The following is a 21,343-nucleotide window of genomic DNA, read 5'->3' on the forward strand; positions in this document are numbered from 1 at the left end:
CCATACTTTGTCCATCATGTCTGAGTGTTCCAGGTGGTGGCATGTTCCTGCATGCTTTATGTATACCAAGAAGGCTTCCCTAATAAAATGGCTGGAGGAAAATCATTACTAGGAAAACAATAACATATAGTGCAGATTTTTGGTTTAGTGTGAAACATGTGGTTGAGGACAATAAATGTGTGCATTACCTTTTCGTTCATCACTGAGATTCCTCTATCAAACGTGCCTGTGAGCAGGAGGCAGACGAGAAGCTGGAGCGAATCCATCAGACCATCAAACACAGGTAAGTCAGTGTCGCACTCCAGAGCTGGACCACGCAGAGCTTATCCTACAGCCTCTGTGGATTTACAGGTTGAAACGCTACTCGGGGAGCAGAGAGGGTTCTAATGCCAGAAAACAACTGTGTTGTCTGCTAAAGCTCTCTTTCGGAGGGTGGGGGACACCCGGTTCATACCGGGCACACCATCACGGTCGTCTAATCAAAATATGATTCCTCCGAATAGAAATTAAAAGTTGCCTCTCAAATCCAGGTTTGCAATTAGTGTGCCGGAGAACATGGTTTTATTCAGACTCTTGCTTGATCCGAGTTTGGGTTCTGCATGTTTAATATAAAGCAATTAAAAGCGTGTGGAGAATAACCAGCAGCCGGCCGGTGGCCCATGTTTATGCTGCAATGGCATTAGGAGCTCAAAGGGCCACAGGAGCTGTGATAGAAAAAAGGAAAGACTAGTGTGTTGCCAGCTCTAACACACACCTCTTTGTCCTTCTGGCAGCTGTGTTTATAAAAGCCAGGCTTTTCTTTAAATAAGGGTGAAATGACTCAGGCAGGTTCTTACGAGAACCCTGGAGTGCGGCGGGCTGTCCGCATCATCCCAGAAATCCGTAAATTAACCTGAACGGCGCTGTATAAAGTGATGTTGGTGGTGGAATGCACTGAGGAATAAAAACGTGCAAACTTAATTCCTTTACAGAAGAAACTGAAAAAGTAAAGACAATAGGACAAAGTATGATTTGCACATGGATGTGTATTTTAATAAAAATAATTCTGTCAAAATACAACAGAATACAATATTTCTTTACCATATTTCCAGTATATAGGTATGTTTTCATTATGTTTTCTGTTTTTATCATTTTAAAGGTTCTCAAAGGTTCATGCTAAGTAGAGAGGGTAACGTATTTCACAAAAGCTAAAGTCAAACTCAATAAAATTAAAATAATAAAAAATAAAATTGTGCACAGCTTGTAGTTCACTTTAATCCATTCCTTATGTTGCTTGGGTGTCTTTCCAAAGTGAACTGAAATCCTTTGGGTCTTTATAATTAATATTCCAGACAGTAGGCTGTGATTTGTCACCAGGTGTGGTCTCCAATGACCTACAGAGCTCACACCTGCATGACAACACTAGACTCCCGCAGTGGGGACACTGGCCCTGTAAGGAGTTCAGAATATAACGGACAGCGTTTGTTTCCTAAAAGCATTCACTAAAAATTTGAAACGCGAAGAATACATCAGGCTGCCTCACTTATTTGCTAAAGAATAAGAAAGCTGTCACTTGCCATTTAAAGCTTCTATGACTTTTTCTGTTAGCTTCCTTTCAAAGTCCACAACACACATTATCTTGCATGTTTATCATGAATAACTTAATGAAATGCAGGGTTCGGAACTCTGTACTCAACACTTTCAGTTTGGAGAAGTACATACGTGTGCAGGCAAGTGTGGCACACACGCTAAATCACTGAAATCTCGGTTAAGGTGCCGGTTGGATGGTAATTCGAATAGGAGTTGGCAAATTGAGATTGAAAACTGCGAGCCATTGAAAAGTCTGCTGTTACAGTTTCTATTAATTACGAATCGGCACAGAGGCACCAAACACTGGTGCCGATTAAGAACCAAAGTGTTTAGCAGCAGCTCCTACGCGTTCACAACAAGACGTTATGGAGCGTGTTAGTGACGGCGCACGGCATCGGCTGAACGGTCGAGCAGAGCCTCCGGCACCTTTACAATCAGGTATGTAAGGGCCCACTCTGAACCCCATTTACACCCCCTACCCCACGCAAGCACCACCTCTTAAACCTACCATTAGCTTTATGGTGGATCACAAACCCCTGGCAATGTGGTAACAGTGCAGGACAAATTTGATCATACTGTGCTTTACTTATTGGGCTTGGGAACGCAGTCTCCCTGTGGCTGACAGTATTTAAAACAAATACCTCAGCTGAGTTCCATCTGCTAGCCAGATAAGAGCCATCAAAGGCCCTCATTTTCTAAATGCCTCTTCCTCAGAGACCGAGTGGACGAAAGGTGCTGGAAAAATATTAGATAACAGAGGTAATTCAATTTAACAAAGTCATTCATGGAGCTGAAGCCACACATTTTCACAGCGGCCAGGTCCAGATTAATTAATTTATTGTACTGCTTCTCAGGCCACGATGTTACTTAGAGCTGGGGTAACAGAATGGACCAACTTTTTCCTTCTCAAGTTGTGGGCCTTAGGAGACCATAGTTTTACTAGGTTTGCCCCATACCAACTAGCTTACTGCACCCAAGGGTAGCCCCTGGTAAAAAGTAAAAGAGTGAGACAAAACGAGGTTAACTCCACCCTCCACCATGACCTGAACCTGGCTCAAGTCTGCGTGAAGATGAGAGGATTCTCTCAAGAAGTGGGGGTTCACGGGAACTGGGAAACACAGCTGTTCAATAAGCACATATCCTAAAGCCGCATGAACTGCACACTCCACATCAAACAAAGACGACAGCTAAACCAGATACAGAATGACTGAACGGGAAGTAACCTTGACAGCCATGACACTTGTTACACTTCAAACTCCTCAAAGGGAGGACACAAGGGAGTTCTACACCCACTAAATCAAAACTCAGAGTGCTATACTTCTCGATTCCTGCGTTGTGCTCTAGTTGGGCGTATGGTTAAGGAACCAGATGTTGTTCCTACCCCCAACCCTGGTCCTTGAGATCTGCAATCCAGGTATTCAGCAATGCAAATGTATGTTGGACTGAAGTCTTCCATGAAATCACTGATGCTGACAAGGTCAGTCATTTCAGAGGAGGGGGGTTGCCAGAAAGATATTTAAGTGTTGAGATGACCTTGACCAAACAGATTTTAATTCTCAACACTGTAAAGACAATCAGCTATATTATAAGCATTATTAAACAAATCATCACCAAATTGCTCCCCGAAAGAGACCCTGGGGTTGACACACCAGATCGTCTACTGAAATTTTCCAGGATCAAGGTAGGAAATTCCATTTTTTTTATTCTATTTGTAAAAATGTAATTAAAAATTAATGCCAGAGTCTGGCTCGCTTTCACTTGGCTGTCCAATCCTGCAATACTATATCTACAGCTAAATAGTATACAACAACCCAGAATGCAGATTGCTATAATATTCCCAACTCTATGAATGATGATTTAGTTTACATAACATAACCATTACCTTAATAATCTTTTTAAATTATTGCCCACATGTAGGCAGGCTGAGTAAAAGTATTCCAAATGTTAAGATAGTAAAAATATCCATCATCACAGCCTTTGAATAAACAGCAATATTTGGCATGTTAGTAAACCTGGTCCTTCATCAATCACTGCTAATTAATTTATCTATTTCAGATAGATAAAACAAAAAGAGAAGCAAACAAAAGCATTTATTACAGTGGAAAAAAGTAAACATCACAACACAACTTTCTGTGTGTGACTACATTTCCCAGCATGCAATGTTAGCATCCTGTTTCATCTCTCTAAGTTACTTGATGTTACCCATCCTATGTTAGCTTCATACAGCAGGCCTGGACCAGCAGCCAGTTTAAACACAGTCAGTGACAACATTTGCTCTGGCTGGAATTATTTCCTTGATTCTGGCCAAAAGTAAAACTGGACAATCCTGTCACACCTCGAAACCCAACCAAATGCTCAACCAGGAAGCAATAATGAAATCATGCTTAAAAGCATGATGTAATTTTTGACTTATCAAATGGAAGGAAAACCAAAGCGGAGCAATGCCGCGGGAAGGCCCGCAACCCCCCCAGCACGGATGTCACCACGGAGCTGACAGCGTGTGAACGTGCAGCCATGCAATGCGACAGAAGTCACTTCAGCTTCTTCTGTTACTAATTCAGCTAGAGCAGCAGTGGGGCATGGTCTTCAAGCACAACGCCACGACCTTCTGCTTTTCTCATTATAATCCAAAACATGTGGAAGATAAAAAACATAATTAAAAAAAAAAAAAAACGAATAATCCAACAGTTTGAATCATACAAGCATGGACACACCACGAATCACGGTACTGCTGGTAGAACTAAGTGAACTCCTGTAACATTCCATGCCAAAATGAAATATGTGTTGTGTGTACCTGAGTTCTGGGTGAGAGAAACCAAGGAACTTACTTACGCTGATGTATTTACCTTATCAATATAATTAATATGGCATACACGATTTTAAAATATTATGCAAGGAATTTAATTCCAACCCTTAAAAACAAAAGGAACTAGATATTTCCAAGATGAGCACAATGACAAAATGACAAAATAAAAACTAAAAAAATGACTAGATGAACAGAATAATAATAATCTTTAAATAGTGTCACACAATCTGTATTTGATAATACTAAATTAAAAAAAAAAAAGAAGCCTTTCTGTTCTTGTAATATAAATCCAGCCCCCTCCCCTGGTGTATTCAGCAATCGTCAAACGGCACATCAATCCAAATTCATGCTCTCCTATGTCACCATGACCACCAGGTGGATGTCCCCTGTTGTAGCTGTCCTGTGCAGTACCTGAGGGGACAAACTTACATCAGACTCGCAGACTTAATAACAACACTCTTTTTTTTTTTTTTTTAACTTGACGAAGGTTATTTTGGACCTTATTCATCACTTTGAATTCTTATTTGCTCAGGGATGGAAAACAAATTTCAACCATACCTGTATATACTACTGGATATCTAACCGAGAAATTCTTTCTGAGGCCCTTGCTGAAATTAAAGAAAGACTCCTTTAAAGCTATAAACATCTGATTCCAGGTTTTTTTATATATATATATATATATATATATATATATATATATATACACACACACACACACACACACGGATCCATTTTCAGAAATGTTTCATTAGGCCATTTCATCGTTGTGTGAACATCGTAGTGTGTACTTACACAAACCTAGATGGTATAGCCTCGATGCAGTCAAGAGATGTGGTAAACACGAGATTTATGATGCTGGTGCTGGCATAACACAGCATACTGTTTTACAGTGAACTTTTTTATAAGTAGAAAGAGTACTCTCAAATAACAATAAAAAGTACAGTAAATACATAAACCAGTAACAGGTGTTAGTTATCATTATCAAGTATTATGTACTGTACATAAGTATATGTCCTATACTTTTATACGACTGGCAGCGCAGTAGGTTTGTTTACAGCAGCACCACCACAAACACGTGAGTAACACGTTGCGCTACGATGTTACTAGTCAAAAAGAATTTTTGAGCTCCATTATAATCTTATGGGACCACTGTCGTATATGTGGTAAATCGTTAACCGACGCATGATTGTATACACACACACACACACACACACACACACACACACACACACACACACACACACACACACACACGCATAAAAACATCCAGATAAGTGGTATAATTTTAGGACATCACAGAATGCTTGAAGTTATGTTTCATAAATCACGCCATCCATCAAGGTATACACTGCTTTCCATTCTTACAGTGTACTGTGCTCTCTGTGGTCAGCAGAGGGAAAGCCGTCCAAAGAAGACAAACAGTAACAAGCTTATATGATGGAATATGCACATCAATTACTGTTACATTTCTAATACTTTTTAAAAATCTAACAAGATAATTTTGTGATGAAAACCTTCAATATCCATCAAATACTGCTATATCCCCAGTGTGGGGATCTGAGACTGTGCTGTCCACTGACAGGTACAGGACACCTTTCACACGGACACGGCTGTCACACTCACTGTGGCCGAGGCTAGTGCAAAAAGCTCTCGAGTCTGGCGAAGGAGCACGACCCAGCTCGAACCCGTGCCATGAGCTGGACGCACTCGTGGGCCTGGCCCAGGGCCAGCATCAGGGGAGGCTGCCTTGGCAGGTTCTGCAACTCTGAAGGGTTTGCGTCAGCATTAGTGTGAGGAGGGGGAGAAGTACAAGACATCATATGACTCAAAGTGCATTTTTTTTAATGCATTGTGACAGATATACAAACTCAGTGCTGTTTTCATTAATAAATGAAACATTCTAGAAGCGATACACTGTAGACCCGATGTAATATGGGCAACGGGATTCAGAATTTTCAATTGGATTATAAGTGAGACTGCTTGGAATCAAATTTACATATTTTAACAAAGTTACTGAGGTTTCATGATGCTGGAACTACAAATTTCACATTTTTGGTGTTTCCTTGCTAAGAAGAAACATTCATAAGTTGAGTTTAAAAAGTACTGGCATTCATCATTATCAGTTGAAAAACATGGATAAGCACCTAAAGATTTTGGAAACAAAAAGACATGCATTTTGACATGTCATTTAAAAATAAATGACAGTGTACACACTGTATACTTCATTATATTGTGTCGTCTTAATAAATTTAAGTTCCCGTATCTTCTTTTTTGCAGTTTCAATAATTGATTGAAACGAGGGATATGAATTCTGTCCACATTCTTGATTGCAGCCAGTGAAGGGCAGTTTCCAGATCCCAAATGGATTAAATTTGAAGCGCATGAAAAAAAAAGGGGGTAGAACGGGGGTCCAACCTTTGACTGCGTTATAAGTGATTCTGGTTATATTCGGTCTACTAGCAGAAAACAGTAGACGCTTTGCATGGATCTCCATAGTGAGGTATTTACAGTGTGCAACTTCTAGAAAATCAAAGATTGAAAAGGATAGTTAAAATCTGGCAGATTATTCAAGCCAGTGAGCTGGTGAATAAATTGTAATAATTCCATTTGTGTGTTTGTGTGTGTGCGTGCATGAGAGAGAGACAAAAAAAAATGGCTGAGTGAACCGCTGCATTCACAGCCCTTACCAAGAATGGCGCTGTTGAGGGCGGAGCACACGGACTCCCTCTGCATGGGGTCCAGCTGTTGCCCCACTGGGCAGTTCCAGGGATCAGCGTAGGCCAGCAGACTGAAGGCATCCTGATAGACGGACACACAGAGCGTGAGCCTCAGTTGGTGCTTACCACGATCTGAGCGGCTGGCAAGGGTGACCCGGGTTCGACACGAAGCGCTTCCCCTCAGGTGCAGCACGCCGCCTCTTCCGTCTCATACCTGCAGCATCTTCTTGTGCGTGGGGTTCTTTCCGTACTCGCGGCAGAGCTGCTCACTGAGTGCCTGCAGCTCGCGGCCAAACTGGATCATGCGCTCCGTGGCTGCCTGGTTGCCACCACACAGCTGCCTGGGTTGGTCGCTCTCGTCTGCTGATGCCGAGGGGGAGGGACAGGATAATGTCAGGGCTCCATCTCAGCCATTTAGTAGGAACAGTGAGCATTACTTCTGGAACTTTTTGTACAGTGGGTGACAGAAAAACCAGCTGGCCATTGCATTATTTATCATGTGTGTGTGGCATCAGCTGTGAAAAGCATATATCCTATTAATACCAGGTATGCGTAAACGCACTGCACAAGGGCTTCATTTTTACCCACGTGTGTTGAAGTTCGTTTGTACCACAAGAGTAAACATTTACTGTTACCCTCTAGAGGAGAAATTCTGGCCAAAGTACAGTATCTCTTCTTTCCTTAACAATGACCCCCACCCTGTTGAGGAGCTGTACACAGGGAACTGCAGAGAGGAGCGGCAGCACGCACGCACAGAGGAGGGGAGTGACAGAGGAAGTGAAAGTGTGACAGTTTAGGTGTGTGTGACAGTGTTTGTGCCTGTGTGCAGAGCACCAGATACACTCACCTGGGAGACCATTGCCTAGGCTGTGGTTGTCCGTCTGAAGGATCTCTTCGTGTTTGTATGTGCCGTTCATGATGCGGGCCGATGAGCTGTCTGCCACACCGTTGGTGTAGTGCTCTGCCTCGATCTCCATCTCACTGTCACTGATGGACACACACACACAGACAAACAGTAGGATGTCACAAACATAGGCATATATACAACTGCATGCAACCTTCCTCTCATTATGTACACGTTCATCACAGACATCAGTTGATTTTTCATTAATAATGAGGTGACCACCATTTATTACCACTGTAAACGCCTAGGTGCAGACTGTCCACAAGGGGGCGTGTGTATCAATAAAACACACCCTATATAAGCTACACAAAGGTGTGCGCAGAGAAGCCACTGCAGTGTTTCTGGAGGAGGGAGGGAGGAACCTCAGGTGAAGCAGCTCATGGAGAACAGACTATGTTTTCTCCTCTTCTCCATCCATCACTTCCTGTCTCTCATAGCTGCCTTTCCTCCCCCCATTTTATCATTTTTACCCCTTAAACCTGGCCACCGCAGAGACCGGAACTTCACCAGAGGTTTTCGCTCTGGCCCCAAAATAGCTGCAGACCTATGTGACTCCACACCCACCCCCTACTTACCTGGTCTCCTGGTTGCTGGCACTGCTGTGTGGCTGGGACTTGGTGGAGTCTGTGGAGTTGGACTCAGAATAGACGATGGAGGAGGGGGATGATGGAGATGAGGAGGAGCTGGAGCTGATACCGGGGTACTTGCTGTGGCTCTTGTTCTTGCTGGTGACACCGTTGCTGCACGTAGGGCTGTCTGTGGCTGTGGCAAGAGAGCCAGATGAGTGTGGGGTTTAGAGGAGATACATGTGAACAGAAGCACAGCTGAGCCACAGCTTGTCCCTCTCCCCATTTGTCAGGAACTGACTCTACCGGCAAAGAAGAGCGAAGGTCTCTGTCACCCTCTGCCCGAGAGGTCATATAGCACAGAACACAAATTTGTAGTATAAAGACTGAATATAGAGGAAAATTTAAAGAACTTATTTTCAAACCTGAAGTTTGTTAACAAAACAAACAAGTTATACAATTTACTGCAAAGGCTGACAGCGCATTTTATAAAAAATGTTACCTGCAAAGCTGCAACATTTCAAAGACATGGGATGGCAATGTTTTTTACAATGTTTACATACTATAGGAGGCTGCAGATGTTTTACTTTCTAATAAAACTGTTTATTACCAAGCAAAGTTGTTTAATAAATTGTAGCCTTGGGAGGAGGGGGGAAATCTTATTTTAGTTGCAAAACTTGGGGCCCCCAAATTTTGCTGTCCCTAGACAGGGTGGTCTGCCTAAGTTCACCTTATTCTAAAACTGCCCCTGCACACAGAGCCATGTGCTGTACGTATGTTACCTGTGCTGTGCAGGTGGGGGTTTGTGGCTCCGTGCCTGGGGCTGAGGCTGGGTGAGCCGGGGTAGCTGTCCTGGGATTTGGGGGAGCGAGTGCTGAAGCAGCGCACCTCGCTGTCTGTACCATTCACCATCTCCACAAACTGCCGACACCTGGGGGACAGCGGGGAGGTGGGGCACATTAGCACAAGCAAGCCTGTGCACATACACACGCACAAACACACAGAGACACCCCTCAAAAGGTCTGAGGAAACAGCATGCCAATAAAAGACATCCCCAAACAGAGGGAAGAAGATGATCAGAGTGTATCGTGCGTGGAGCGCTGAGGTGTGCGCTGCAGTGAGGAACTTCTCGGTGCTTGTGTGGGTGGGTCTCGATCACACTCCCGCAGCTGCTGTAATCTTGAGTGTCTGGAAGCGCAGAAGCACGCCGCCCAGCCCTGCATCATATGATACTAGTGCAGTCCTTCTCAGCGTTGACACGCAAGGGCCTCACATTGCCCATGTCTACCTGGTCCACCCCGCACATTCGCTACTAGTCTATGTATGAGTGAAGAACGGTGTAAAGCTTTTACTTACACACACAAGTTAGTCTGAGAGACTCTCACGGGGCCTGTTTAGGAACAACCTACGAGCACCGAGACTGACCATACTGCCCATGTCTCATGTGCTGCGACTGTGCGGTGGCGCAGTTGTCAAGGTCAAGGGAATATGACTGCGCACCAGTAGTAGGACCAGTTTTTGTTTAGTCCTTCAGTTCACACCCAAGAGTTAACCCCAGTTTTGTGACAGCAGCCGCAAATTATGCTACTTCAACAGCGTGACAAAGATATGCAACTGAATATTGTGTAAGGCTCCAGAAAAGTGGTCAAAAGACTTTTGAAATGCTGAATCAAGCACATGGAACAGACACAATGAGCAGGGAAAAGGTATTCATTTCATCTGAAGCATTTCAAAGACAGTAATGCAAGAGTGAGCGCTGACATTCTATCTGAGAGACCAAGCACTGCTTTTAATGATAACATGAAGAGGTGAAAAAGCTATGACCGCTACAGCCTTAAAGACAATGTCAAAATATTTGCTGCTGCACATCTTTCTGAAGTCTTTGCGACACTGCGACAAGTCTACAGAGTGTGAAGGAATGTACTGTACTCAAGAAAGCAAAAAGGTCCCCAACGCTGTGGAACCTGCAGATGTGAAACGGCAGGCATAGTCTTGAACCTTTTCAATGACCTCCCCTTGCAGTCATTTCCCAGTGAATGCCATACACAGTTAAGAACAGCACACTTTGGCCCCATTGGACCATATTCACTCATATTCACTTCATAGTCTTTGACTGAACCTGCATGACCAACCAATGATATTAACCTCAGTGTAGCTCCCAAAAGTGCACTGCTTTCAGATGTTTGATAAATCAAGATTGATATTCATTAATTATTTGGGATTTATTATTTATACATCATTTATACCTAAAACATACATTGTAGTGTATACCCAACTTTAAATAATGGAGGTAAGGTCTCTTTACAGTTTCCTGTATTTTGGTAGGGGAAAATAAAAACAGTGAAATTAAATGCAAAATAAACACATTATGTTCTATCATTTATATATTATGCTATAGTTTATTGTGCTTGTTCTGCATCATAAGACATTATGGACAAAGGTAAAAAATTATTACACATTGTTTTAACATATGGGGGACGCCAAGGAGTGACCAGGCTTAAGGCAGTATGAGGTGCATCTACAGAGTGATTTATTAGAAACACAGAACACTGCAAAAAACCAGACACCAGTCCGAGGTCAACCATGCGATGGCCCGCGTCTTTCATCAGTACATTAAATACTATCATTAAGAGACATGCATCAGGTGCAGGCAAAAATCCCGGCGAAGGGCACGGCCATATTATTTTGGGTTTTTTAAATTAATTCTACAACTTGGGTGCTCATTTTTAAATGTGTAATTTGTTATTTCAACAACTATATATTGCTGTATTCCAACTGTTTAAAATGGTACCAGTCATAGAACCTCATAGGAAGAGGCATTAACCCAATCATGCCATGAGTGGTTTAACCCTGACTATAACCGGGCAATAACTATGTTAACTTGCCCGTGGCATCACACACCCAAAGGACTGTCACAGTACCCACTGAGTATCTGCTACTCATCCCTCGACAATCCCGGTCTCATCACAGGCTACCAGCTGTTTGGCAATTTGTCGACAGCCCATTATAAAGGAGACTCACAACTTGAATCTGCTGGTATTTGGGACTCTGCTATTAAAGGGTAACAAGCAGTGTGTCAAATCGCATCTGATGGGAGTTGTGCAAGTAGACCCACAACTCACGGAGGCCCTTGACACATGGTTGTGCTTGTAGGCTAGCAGAAACACTTCCAGAACAGAACATGTTCCTCATGTTATCTTTGCTCTAAGTGTCTCACACAGCCACACAAATATTCCATCTAGAATTGAAGCATAGAACTCGTCAACCTCACATCAGCAACTTCCCGGAGCTGATGTCCAAATCGAACGCTGGCTATAGCAGTTCATCAAAAGGGGCGGGATCTGATATGATGGCAGCCAGAGAGCGCATTTCTCTGGCAACGTTGTCTCCCTTTCAGACACTTAAGCAGCTTTCTGGCAGTCATAGTGCAGGTAGAAACAGCGACAAGCCACTCGCGGTTTAACATCAAAATGCTCACACCCACAGGTGTGCACACGCTCACACACACAGACACAGAGTATTTGTTAAGCATTTTCACACACTCTCTCACACACGAGCTGTAAGACTGACCTGTGCTCCAGGCTACCATTTTACTCCGTAAATTTAGCCTGTGGTCCAGATTACTCACTTCAACATGAAGAGTAAATTGGGGTTGTGTTCTAGGAGGCCAGGATAGAGCTGCTGCGTGGCGTCAATGGCTTCCCCCACCCGGCCCGCTAACACCAACTTCTGTATTCCTGTACACGGGATAGAAGGGCAGGGTATGTGAGGGGAAAAGGGCAGGATGGTGCCACATGAATGCATGTGTGAACCCAAATTTACCTTAGGTTTTACTACACCCATCCTTGATTTGCAAATGTTTGAATTACATGTTTTCTCTCAGCTTGATATCTTATTTAGAAATTTTTAAAAAATACAAAAAATTCTGTTGCAATCTTTTTTATTCAGCACCGTGTTTTGCACTGGCACCTAGCGGTCCAATGTCATCTTCGGATGCTGAGCATTGTGGAAACAATCACAATGTTAATTTCCATGCTCCCTCAAGCTTTTACTCTGCGTTGTGGTTATTTACTGTCAAAAATCAAACTAATCTAGGGTTAACTAATGTAGTATAGTCACCTTCTTGCCTCTTGGCTTTCTTGAACTAGTGAACTTGATTGTTTATTATGTTTACCATAATTTATGATAAAATAGGAATCATATTTCATGTTTGTAACATTCTTCTCAAGTATTCCTTCCTTTCTCTTCACCATACATATACATGGATAAATGTTTCTATTTATAGTACTGTACTGTATTTTGTTACAGTATTTGTCTGTTTAATGAACAAAATTTTACTAACTATAATTTTTACTACTGTATTGTATTACAGGTGATTTTAGAGTGTTCTTCAGTGTTGCTTGGAACAATGGGAACAACTAAGAATTTTTCCCCACAAGAAATAATGGTATTTGTTATACTGATTGACAAACAGATTTACAGGAACGAATTAGGTTTGTAATCTCAAGAATGGCTGTATATATCTGGAGCAGTTACTAAATGTGTAAGAATATGTGTTAAACTATGTCTAAGGAAATGGTATGGCTGTCGCTGTGTGTGTGTATATGTGCATGTGTGAGTAAATCTCACTCTGTCTATTCTTTATTGAGCTCTGATCCTCCTGGATCTTGGTCTCCGTGGCCCGGGCGAAAGCCATTGCTGTGGCACAGTACCCATGATGCACCAGGTAGCTAGACACCATGCTGGAGGGGACCACAGAAGGAAAGGGGAAATAAGACATCAATACACTGAACACAGCATTCAGCAGCATTCAAGCTGCTGCGTGCATTTCCTGGATTAAAAGCTTTCAATCACTAATCACACTTAAACAGCAAACCCCAGAAGGCCAAAGACACACACACACAACCGCACACACACTCTATAGAGTGCGAAACTAGATTTGGACATGATGTGAAAAATGTGTAGTAACTGTGGCCCACTGACTGAGGAGAGCACACACATTCACACACTTGTTGCAGATCATACTCTTAATCTCACAGCACACGTCTCTGTAATGAAGCAAAAGGAGGAGTGAAGAGAGCGCAAAACTGTAATTTTGTGTGTACGTGTGCGTGTGCCTTCCTCACCTCTGCAGAACGGCCTGCCACTCGCCCAGCCTCTCCCCGATGGGGAAGCGGGCGATCATGCCGTGGATCTTGGCCCGCCACTCACTCATGTAGTCCTCAATGTCGAAGACAAAGGGCTGCTGGCCAAAATTTGCATCCACAATCTCCCCTGGAGTCTGAAGACCCACTGTGGGGTACAGGTTCGGCTGAGGGACGAGAGGATGAAGAGCGCATGAAGTAAGAAGAACAAGAAAGGACTGGTAAGAGAAAAAAACAGACAGTGGAGGCAATTAAAAAAAGTGGGTTACTTAACATTTACATTTGAAACTTAATATTCTTACTCACTTCCCATGATTCTTAACAGATATGAGCTATAGGCATAAAACCTCCCATTGCATGATGGGTGCTGTACGTAAGTGTGACATAAGTGCTAGCAAGCATGAATATACTGATGAGGTGCATTTCCACAGCCATTCCAACCTGTACAATGATATTGCTAAGCAACATGCAGTTCAGCTGAGCAATTTCCTATGGTAAGATATGAGCCTGGACATTTTCTTCTATCAATTTATTCTACACTCATATAATTACACCTCTGCTTGTAAAGGTATGAAACAAGGTATCAACAATGGAAGTATGTGGACAGAAAATGAGTAGAAGAAACTTACGGGAAGGTCTGTAAAGGCTACCCCTGGAAGGACATACAAGACAGACAGAGGAGCCAATTATTGCCAGACATAAGTGCCTATTTTACCCTTTCGTTGATGCTAGATATGCTTTTGCTCCGTGCAGAATTTTAGGATCTGCGACAAAAACACAATATAAGCATCCGAGGTGCTGTGATAATTACTGTTATTATCGTGCGGTGAGGAAACGACCTTGGCCCTTGACAGTTGTGTTCATTAGCATATTTAAAAATGGAGAACTGACTTGAATTCAAAGAAGAGTTAAGGTCTCGCCCAGCAGCCAAGCAATAGAAAAATTAAAAAAAGCTGGGAGACGCAAACAAATCTTCACGAAATACTAGTCTCAGAAACAAAAAGCAGCTTTGTTGTCACCTAGACTGTGGCCGTTCTTGGTGTAAAAGCAGGTGTTGTTAATGAGGTTTACACAGCAGCCAATCACATCGCCCGTTGTGAACGTGGGGCCGTACGGCTGGCCAGTTCCTGAGGAGCAGAAGGAGTGGCCGTCGTCGCCGTGGTAACCATAAGAGTGCTTGTCCCAGCCTGAAAAGGAAGAGGGTCTGGATAAAACTGACATTGTAAAATACGACATGAACACATGGACCAGCAGCATGGGACTGATATTCAACAGATACGTGGGGGACACTGGATTACATCATTTCTTGATAAAACTGTCAACAGGTAAGAGGGACAGCGAGTGGTGTCTTGGTTAGAGCTGCTGCCTTGCACTCCAAGGATCCAAGTTGAAATCCTGCCTCCTGCTGTAGTAACCATGACCAAGGCAATATTGATTAATTGCTGCAGTAAAAACTGTCCAGCAGTATAAACTGGTAAATCACTCTAAGTAACTGATTTGGGCGCAAACTGTGAGATAAATAAATAAGTACAAGTACATCGATAAATATACAAGTAAATAAGAGTGCTCCCATGGTGACACCTTCCACTTTCAGCAAGCTCCAGACAACAAAGCCTGCGTACATCTTCTGCAATGGCTCTTTATTTAACCATCACTGAGCTTCTGCTCTCAGAGAGGCTCATTCACAAGTAATGAGGGTAACCAACCAAAACCAGAGTAGGAACAGACACCTGAAACTTAAACCCTGAGGCCAGCTTCCCAGACTGTGATCGAGCACTGAACCATGAGCTGAGAAATGCTGGCCTCTGCTGTATCTGTATATGAGAGAGTAAAAGTGAGCGCGGGGACTCAAGGTGCTCTCACACTCACACACACTTTCTGAACCGCTCGTCCCAGACGGGGTCACGGGGAACCGGAGCCTACCCGGCAACACAGGGCGTAAGGCCGGAGGGGGAGGGGACACACCCAGGATGGGACGCCAGTCCATCGCAAGGCACCCCAAGCGGGACTCGAACCCCAGACCCACCGGAGAGCAGGACCCAGTCTAACCCATTGCGCCACCGCTCTCACGCTCCACAAACAAAAAGAGAATGTAACGATTTCCAAAGGAATAACAGAGGCTGGCAGAGCCATGGAGGGACAGTGACCCGTCTACATCCAGGTGTGCTCAACTGGAGCAGACGCAGCTGAGGGTGCCCACATGGAACCTGGTGCAGAGGCCCAAACGGAAGAGACAGACACAAAGCTGGATCCTCAGCACCTGGTGGTGACCCCACACCCGCAGACAACAGCCAGACTCTATCACTGCCCAAGTGGCTTTACACTGGCAGGGCGAGTGAAGCGTCAAACTGCACACTGCCCAGTGTTGGGTAACACACTTCCCACATGCTGTGCTAAATATAACTCCCTCGCCAAATATGTCTCGTCAATAAAAACACGTAGATGTGTGGCAATGATGACATTTGTGTGTGTGTGGGTGCACGTGCACAGACACACCCTATGAGTGAGACCCTCACCTAGGGAGGTAAAGCAGGAGGTCTGAAGTCCATAATGTGGAAATAAGAGATGCAAGTGTGTGTTTTTTTAAATATGAGCACCATAAGAGAGAGTGTGTGTACGTGTATATCTATATATGTGAGTGTGTGTGGGGTAGGGACTGGGCACAAACAAATACAAAAAAAAAAAAAAACAAGTCAGAAGTAGGTCGTGTGTAAACTGCGAGGCATTAGGCAGATTTAGCTCGTCCGGTGGTGGCCGGCGGAATGCTACCAAAGCCGGGCTCTCGCTGCCTGTGTGTGCGCTGTACCCGCTGATGAAACGGGCAGAGCCCCACCTTCGGGTCAGCTGTGCTTAGCAGCGATTGCACAACCGCTGTGATAGGTCGTGCTACACACTCCGTAACCATGTATCCCAAGTACACCACACTAAAGCAGATAAAGCAAGCTCAGGGACGCACGCAGGTGTGCTGTGTTGGCCTCTGATGGGCACATGGTAACGGGCACGCGGCTACCTATCATTACTGCACAAATCCATTAGTTTACACTCCGTGGCATTGAAGGGTTTGCCAAGGCCTTGAAACTTGATCTCAGACACACGCAAAAGCAGGTAGAGAAACAATACCCAGAGATCCACACTGCACTGCACATACCAGAATTCACCACAAAGTGCCCCATGCATTACAAAAGAAACATTGTGTGTTGTGCATTTCATCTGGAAGTTATTGCAAAGAACAGAATGGTGTGGAAGATGTTGGACGTAAAGGTTATTTCACCAGCTGAAGTGACTGAATAGAATCAGTGTGGCTTTTGTGCACTGAAAATTCAAATTAATAGCTGTGAACTATAGCAGGCTAACAGTCACATACTAATGTAATACACTACAGATTAACATGCTGGCGGTACTGAATAGGTCGACCTCTCTCTCTCGAATAAAGCTCTTTAGAATGCAGTGAACTGGCCCCATTCACAACCTTGAACCTGGTCCCGCTAGAGAGTTCCTGCTGAGCTCACACTGTCCGTCACGTAGAGAGACAAACACCTGGAATGGGGCGAAAGGGCAGCGACGTCAGTATTCTGCGGTCCACTCCTCGGATGGCCTTTCATTCCCTGGAGTCTGAGCCGCGGCACAGGGATGCCCGCGACCCAAAGACCTGCCCGTGTGTAATGTCTGGTGGTCGCTATACACACTCACATACGGGAACAGACCCAACACAAACACTGCCAGCAAGCATGAATACTGTACACGGATAATCTGAGCATATGACTGGACCTCAGGTGACCAGATACGGGCACGAGAAAACGGACCGGTCACATTAATGTTTCAATATATTTTCCACAAAATAAAATGGGCAAAGCCACAATGTTTGAAGGGATTTACTTGCACAACATTTTTAACAACACTGAAAAATATGTTATCATAAATGGTGATTTGGAAAGTTTCTTAAATGGTGCACCATATTCCAATAAGTTTAACAAGACTGTGAAGTAATCATGTCAACAAGATTTTAAAAAGTCATGATACTTCAGAAAGGCTGGTCAAGCACTTGACCAGACCACCCCCTCCATCAGTCAGACCATGCGAGAATGAACAGTATACATGAGTGGACTCAAGATCACATGCATGCAAACCCTCTCCAGGCCATTTTTTAAACTAGTATTATGGGACAAGAAGGTCGTTGGAAAGCACAGCACATCAACTCTGTACTTAAACCTAAACGCATTCCTACACACATTGCAGGGCAGATCAACAGGATTCAAATCCACCTAAATGGGCAGCAAACTGTTTTGTTAATCAGTCCATGTTTGAAGTATTTGTTGGATGGGGTGTAAAGAATTTCAAAGGCCTAGAGAAAAACTCACCCCATCCAACAGGCAGAAGCATGAAAGCCATTGGCCAGAACAGCAGGAAAGCTTTATCCAATTGGCTAAGAGCAGCACCAGTGAGGAGCCAGCCACTAAACAGCCACGCCCCCTCTGCTGATCACGGCTGCCAAGAACCAAGCATACGAGTCAGCGGCCACGAAGATCCAGCATATGGGTGAGAGCCAGCCAATCATGTAGTGGCCACAGAGACTGAAAACACACACAAGATAATTGTTGGATGTGAAATTTGCATCTACAATTTCCTTGTGTTTATTATCTGTAGGGGGTGTGATGGCGCAGCGGGTTTGGCTTGTGCCTGCTTTCTGGTGGGTCTGGGGTTCGAGTCCCGCTTGGGGTGCCTTGCGACGGACCGGCATCCCGTCCTGAGTGTGTCCCCTCCCCCTCCAGTCCTGCACCGTGTTGCCGGGTTAGGCTCCGGCTCGCCGCGACCCCGCTTGAGACAAGCGGTTTCAGTCAATGTGTGTTTAATATCTCTGCATCCTGATGCAGGGGTCATTTAAAACTGGACACTGGCTACTTACACACCATTACCACAGCTGTACTGTAAGAGGCTACGCCAAAGTGTACACACCAATGGCCATGTTCAACCAAACCACAGCACTGCTAACAACAGTGCTGCTTGGGCCCAGTGTTAGCTGCTATATACACACACCAGTGTAAGGCTGTGGGTCTGCTGGGTCTGCTGCACTGCTCTGGGGTTCTGGCAACTGATGGGTGTGTATGGGTAGGTGCGCCAGTCATGAGCCACACTGGTACACCCAACTAGTATAATAAATAACAACATTGATATTATTGTTCTTAAAGTCATTAAATTACATTTAAATCAGGACTCACCTGACAAAACGTGTTCAAAGTAATTTACTCAATTTTTAATACTACACAGGTGTCACACAGAATAATGGTTCTATCAATATGATGTGCAGGGCAGTTAGTACTTTCCCAGGTTACAGACCGGGGCAGATCACATTTACACACACAGGTTATTTAATGTTCCTAATTCATTCCTGAAAAGGGAACAAATATAAAAAAAACTGGATAATGAAATTACATGCTTCATTATTTCTTAGGGGTGCAAAATTCTAAAATGTTCCAAGCCCATTGCAAATTCAAACCTGAAACACTGTACAATTTCTAAATAAAATAATTTTCTGAAAAAATTCTATAGTAAAGTAAACTTATTGTGATAGCATGTGAGGACTGGCTTGCGGACAACGTAGGCCATACGTCACATGCGCATAGATGAAGAACAAAGGGCGCAAAGAAAAACATGTGAAAACAAACACAAAACACTAGTGAGTTAGACTGCAGCTAAGAGTGCGATTACACAGCTCCCACAATGTAGTGTGTTGCACGTTCTCTGCGACACAGCTACTTGGCACGATTTTCAAATGTGGTCTCAGTTTATTAGGCCAAAGCAAATAATGCTGACTGGATAAATGACAATACAGACAGATCAACGACAAGTGGTATTAATAATTACAGAGTGGATAAGTGGAAAAACCAGATATGGGGAGACTGATTAACAGCCTAATGGTTAAAGACTCCAGCTGGGGGAAAACTTCTACAGCCACACATTTTAACACAGGCGCTATACATACGTCTCATACGCCTACATGTACCCTATAGACACACCCAGAGAGTGATCAGACCTCAGACCTCCGCATTTCCACTGTTATGATTAGTTCCCCCGCTTCACACCTAACTTCACACCTTCACCACATTTTTATCACCATGCTTCCCATCACAAACCCATCATACTGCAGTCTGTGGGTCTTCTGTCCTTGCATTAATCAGCATTATTCTTAGGAACCACATTGGTATTAAAAAAAACAGACAGGTCTATGCTTCCATGTGTGAAGATCTTATCATCCTCTGTCACCTCCATTACTGGGACCCACACAGAAGTTTCCCACAAATTTACCATGTTCTTCTTGAAACGATCATTGATTGTCAATGCCAATTAAATGACTAAGGGCCTCCACAAGACAAGTGAACTCCTGTTTCCAATTGTTACATGCTGAAAAATTTCAAATACAAATTATTCTATGTAAAAACTGCTTAACACTATGAATTACATAAGAATCAAGGACAGTGACAAAAGGCTCATTTGGAGGTTATGCATTTAAACTACTTGATTGTGTGTGTGTGTGTGTGTGTGTGTGTGTGTGTGTGTGTGTGTGTGTGTGTGTGTGTGTATTTCTCCCTGTAACAATTTTACCAATAACTATCATTAACAAGATGTACATTTACATTTATTCATTTAGCAGACACTTTTCTCCAAAGTGACGTACATCTCACAGAAAATACAATGAGTGCATTACGGCAGCAGAAAGAGTAACTTAGATGCAGATGCTTGATTCTAAAGTACAGTTAGTTTGTTACTTTCCACCATATGAACTAAAGTACATCACATGAGTAGCTGCCTAAAACTTTATCTGAATATCAACAATTCCTAATCACATTCCTATTAGGAACGTTACATTTAAAAAGAGTCTTAAAACTCACCTCTTCCGGACTCACTTCTCCCATGATCTCTTAAATTCATGTACTGTGTAAATGCTCATGCTCTATAACTGTGAGATCACACCTGTTGAAGAACAGATAAACCTTCATGCAGCTACTCATGTAATGTGATGTGATGTAAACGTTTAAAAAACAGAAATTATTATGCGCAAATTGTATTTTCTATGAGATGTACGTCGCTTTGGAGAAAAGCATCTGCTAAATAAATAAATGTACATGTATGTAGACAGATTCAGCAGTTCTAAGTGAGAGGGGGAGGTGGAATCTTGGAACAAATCAGATGTACTCCACAATGCAGCTATCCACTTATTTTGTAGTAAAAGAAAAAAAAAAAATTGATCATGTCAGTCTACGAACGACCTAAAAACATCAATGATTTAAACAGACAGATACTAATTTCCAGACTAAATGGTTTACATAAAATACATGAAATGAAAATGTGTGTAAGTGAAATAAACTCCAGGATGATCAAAGATTTTTTAAAAACTCACTCAGTTTATCTGAACAGATTGCTGTGAAAACAAATCACTGTCCACACTACAGTCCCCAACAATCACTCATGACGAGCTTCATCACCCAGCAGCGAAGAGGTTCGATTTTGGAGCATTTTGATGCCTTGGCACCCCTTTGTATGAGCACAACATTGCTCACTACAAATATAACAGTCCCAACACCTGACTACATCTGACTAGACCAAATACCAGGAAACCAGGCAAGCCCATTGGCGGTGCT

The 21,343-nt window shown here is 43.3% G+C and overlaps 1 protein-coding gene across 4 annotated transcripts in view; it reads right to left on the reverse strand.

Moving 5' to 3' along the window:
- Positions 1–1,053: 1,053 nt before the first annotated feature.
- Positions 1,054–21,343, reverse strand: part of ranbp10 (RAN binding protein 10) — a 28,368-nt gene continuing 8,078 nt past the window's right edge. Inside the window, exons 4-15 of one of the 4 annotated variants that reach the window (XM_018726625.2) lie at positions 14,726–14,893; positions 14,336–14,358; positions 13,689–13,873; positions 13,192–13,304; positions 12,191–12,299; positions 9,345–9,493; positions 8,572–8,758; positions 7,940–8,079; positions 7,307–7,455; positions 7,063–7,174; positions 5,999–6,140; positions 1,054–4,786 (exon numbers count right to left, since the gene is read on the reverse strand). In XM_018726625.2, the coding sequence (XP_018582141.1) occupies positions 6,010–6,140; positions 7,063–7,174; positions 7,307–7,455; positions 7,940–8,079; positions 8,572–8,758; positions 9,345–9,493; positions 12,191–12,299; positions 13,192–13,304; positions 13,689–13,873; positions 14,336–14,358; positions 14,726–14,893 (1,466 nt within the window). In that variant the 3' untranslated portion in view covers positions 1,054–4,786; positions 5,999–6,009. Of the gene's footprint in view, positions 4,787–5,998; positions 6,141–6,563; positions 7,175–7,306; positions 7,456–7,939; positions 8,080–8,571; positions 8,759–9,344; positions 9,494–12,190; positions 12,300–13,191; positions 13,305–13,688; positions 13,874–14,335; positions 14,359–14,725; positions 14,894–21,343 lie in introns of those variants that run through there. The other 3 variants (XM_018726626.2, XM_029253323.1, XM_029253324.1) reach the window with 3 other exon arrangements.

Source organism: Scleropages formosus, chromosome 7 (genome assembly GCF_900964775.1).
Source record: "Scleropages formosus chromosome 7, fSclFor1.1, whole genome shotgun sequence".
NCBI classification, from domain to species: Eukaryota; Metazoa; Chordata; class Actinopteri; order Osteoglossiformes; family Osteoglossidae; genus Scleropages; species Scleropages formosus.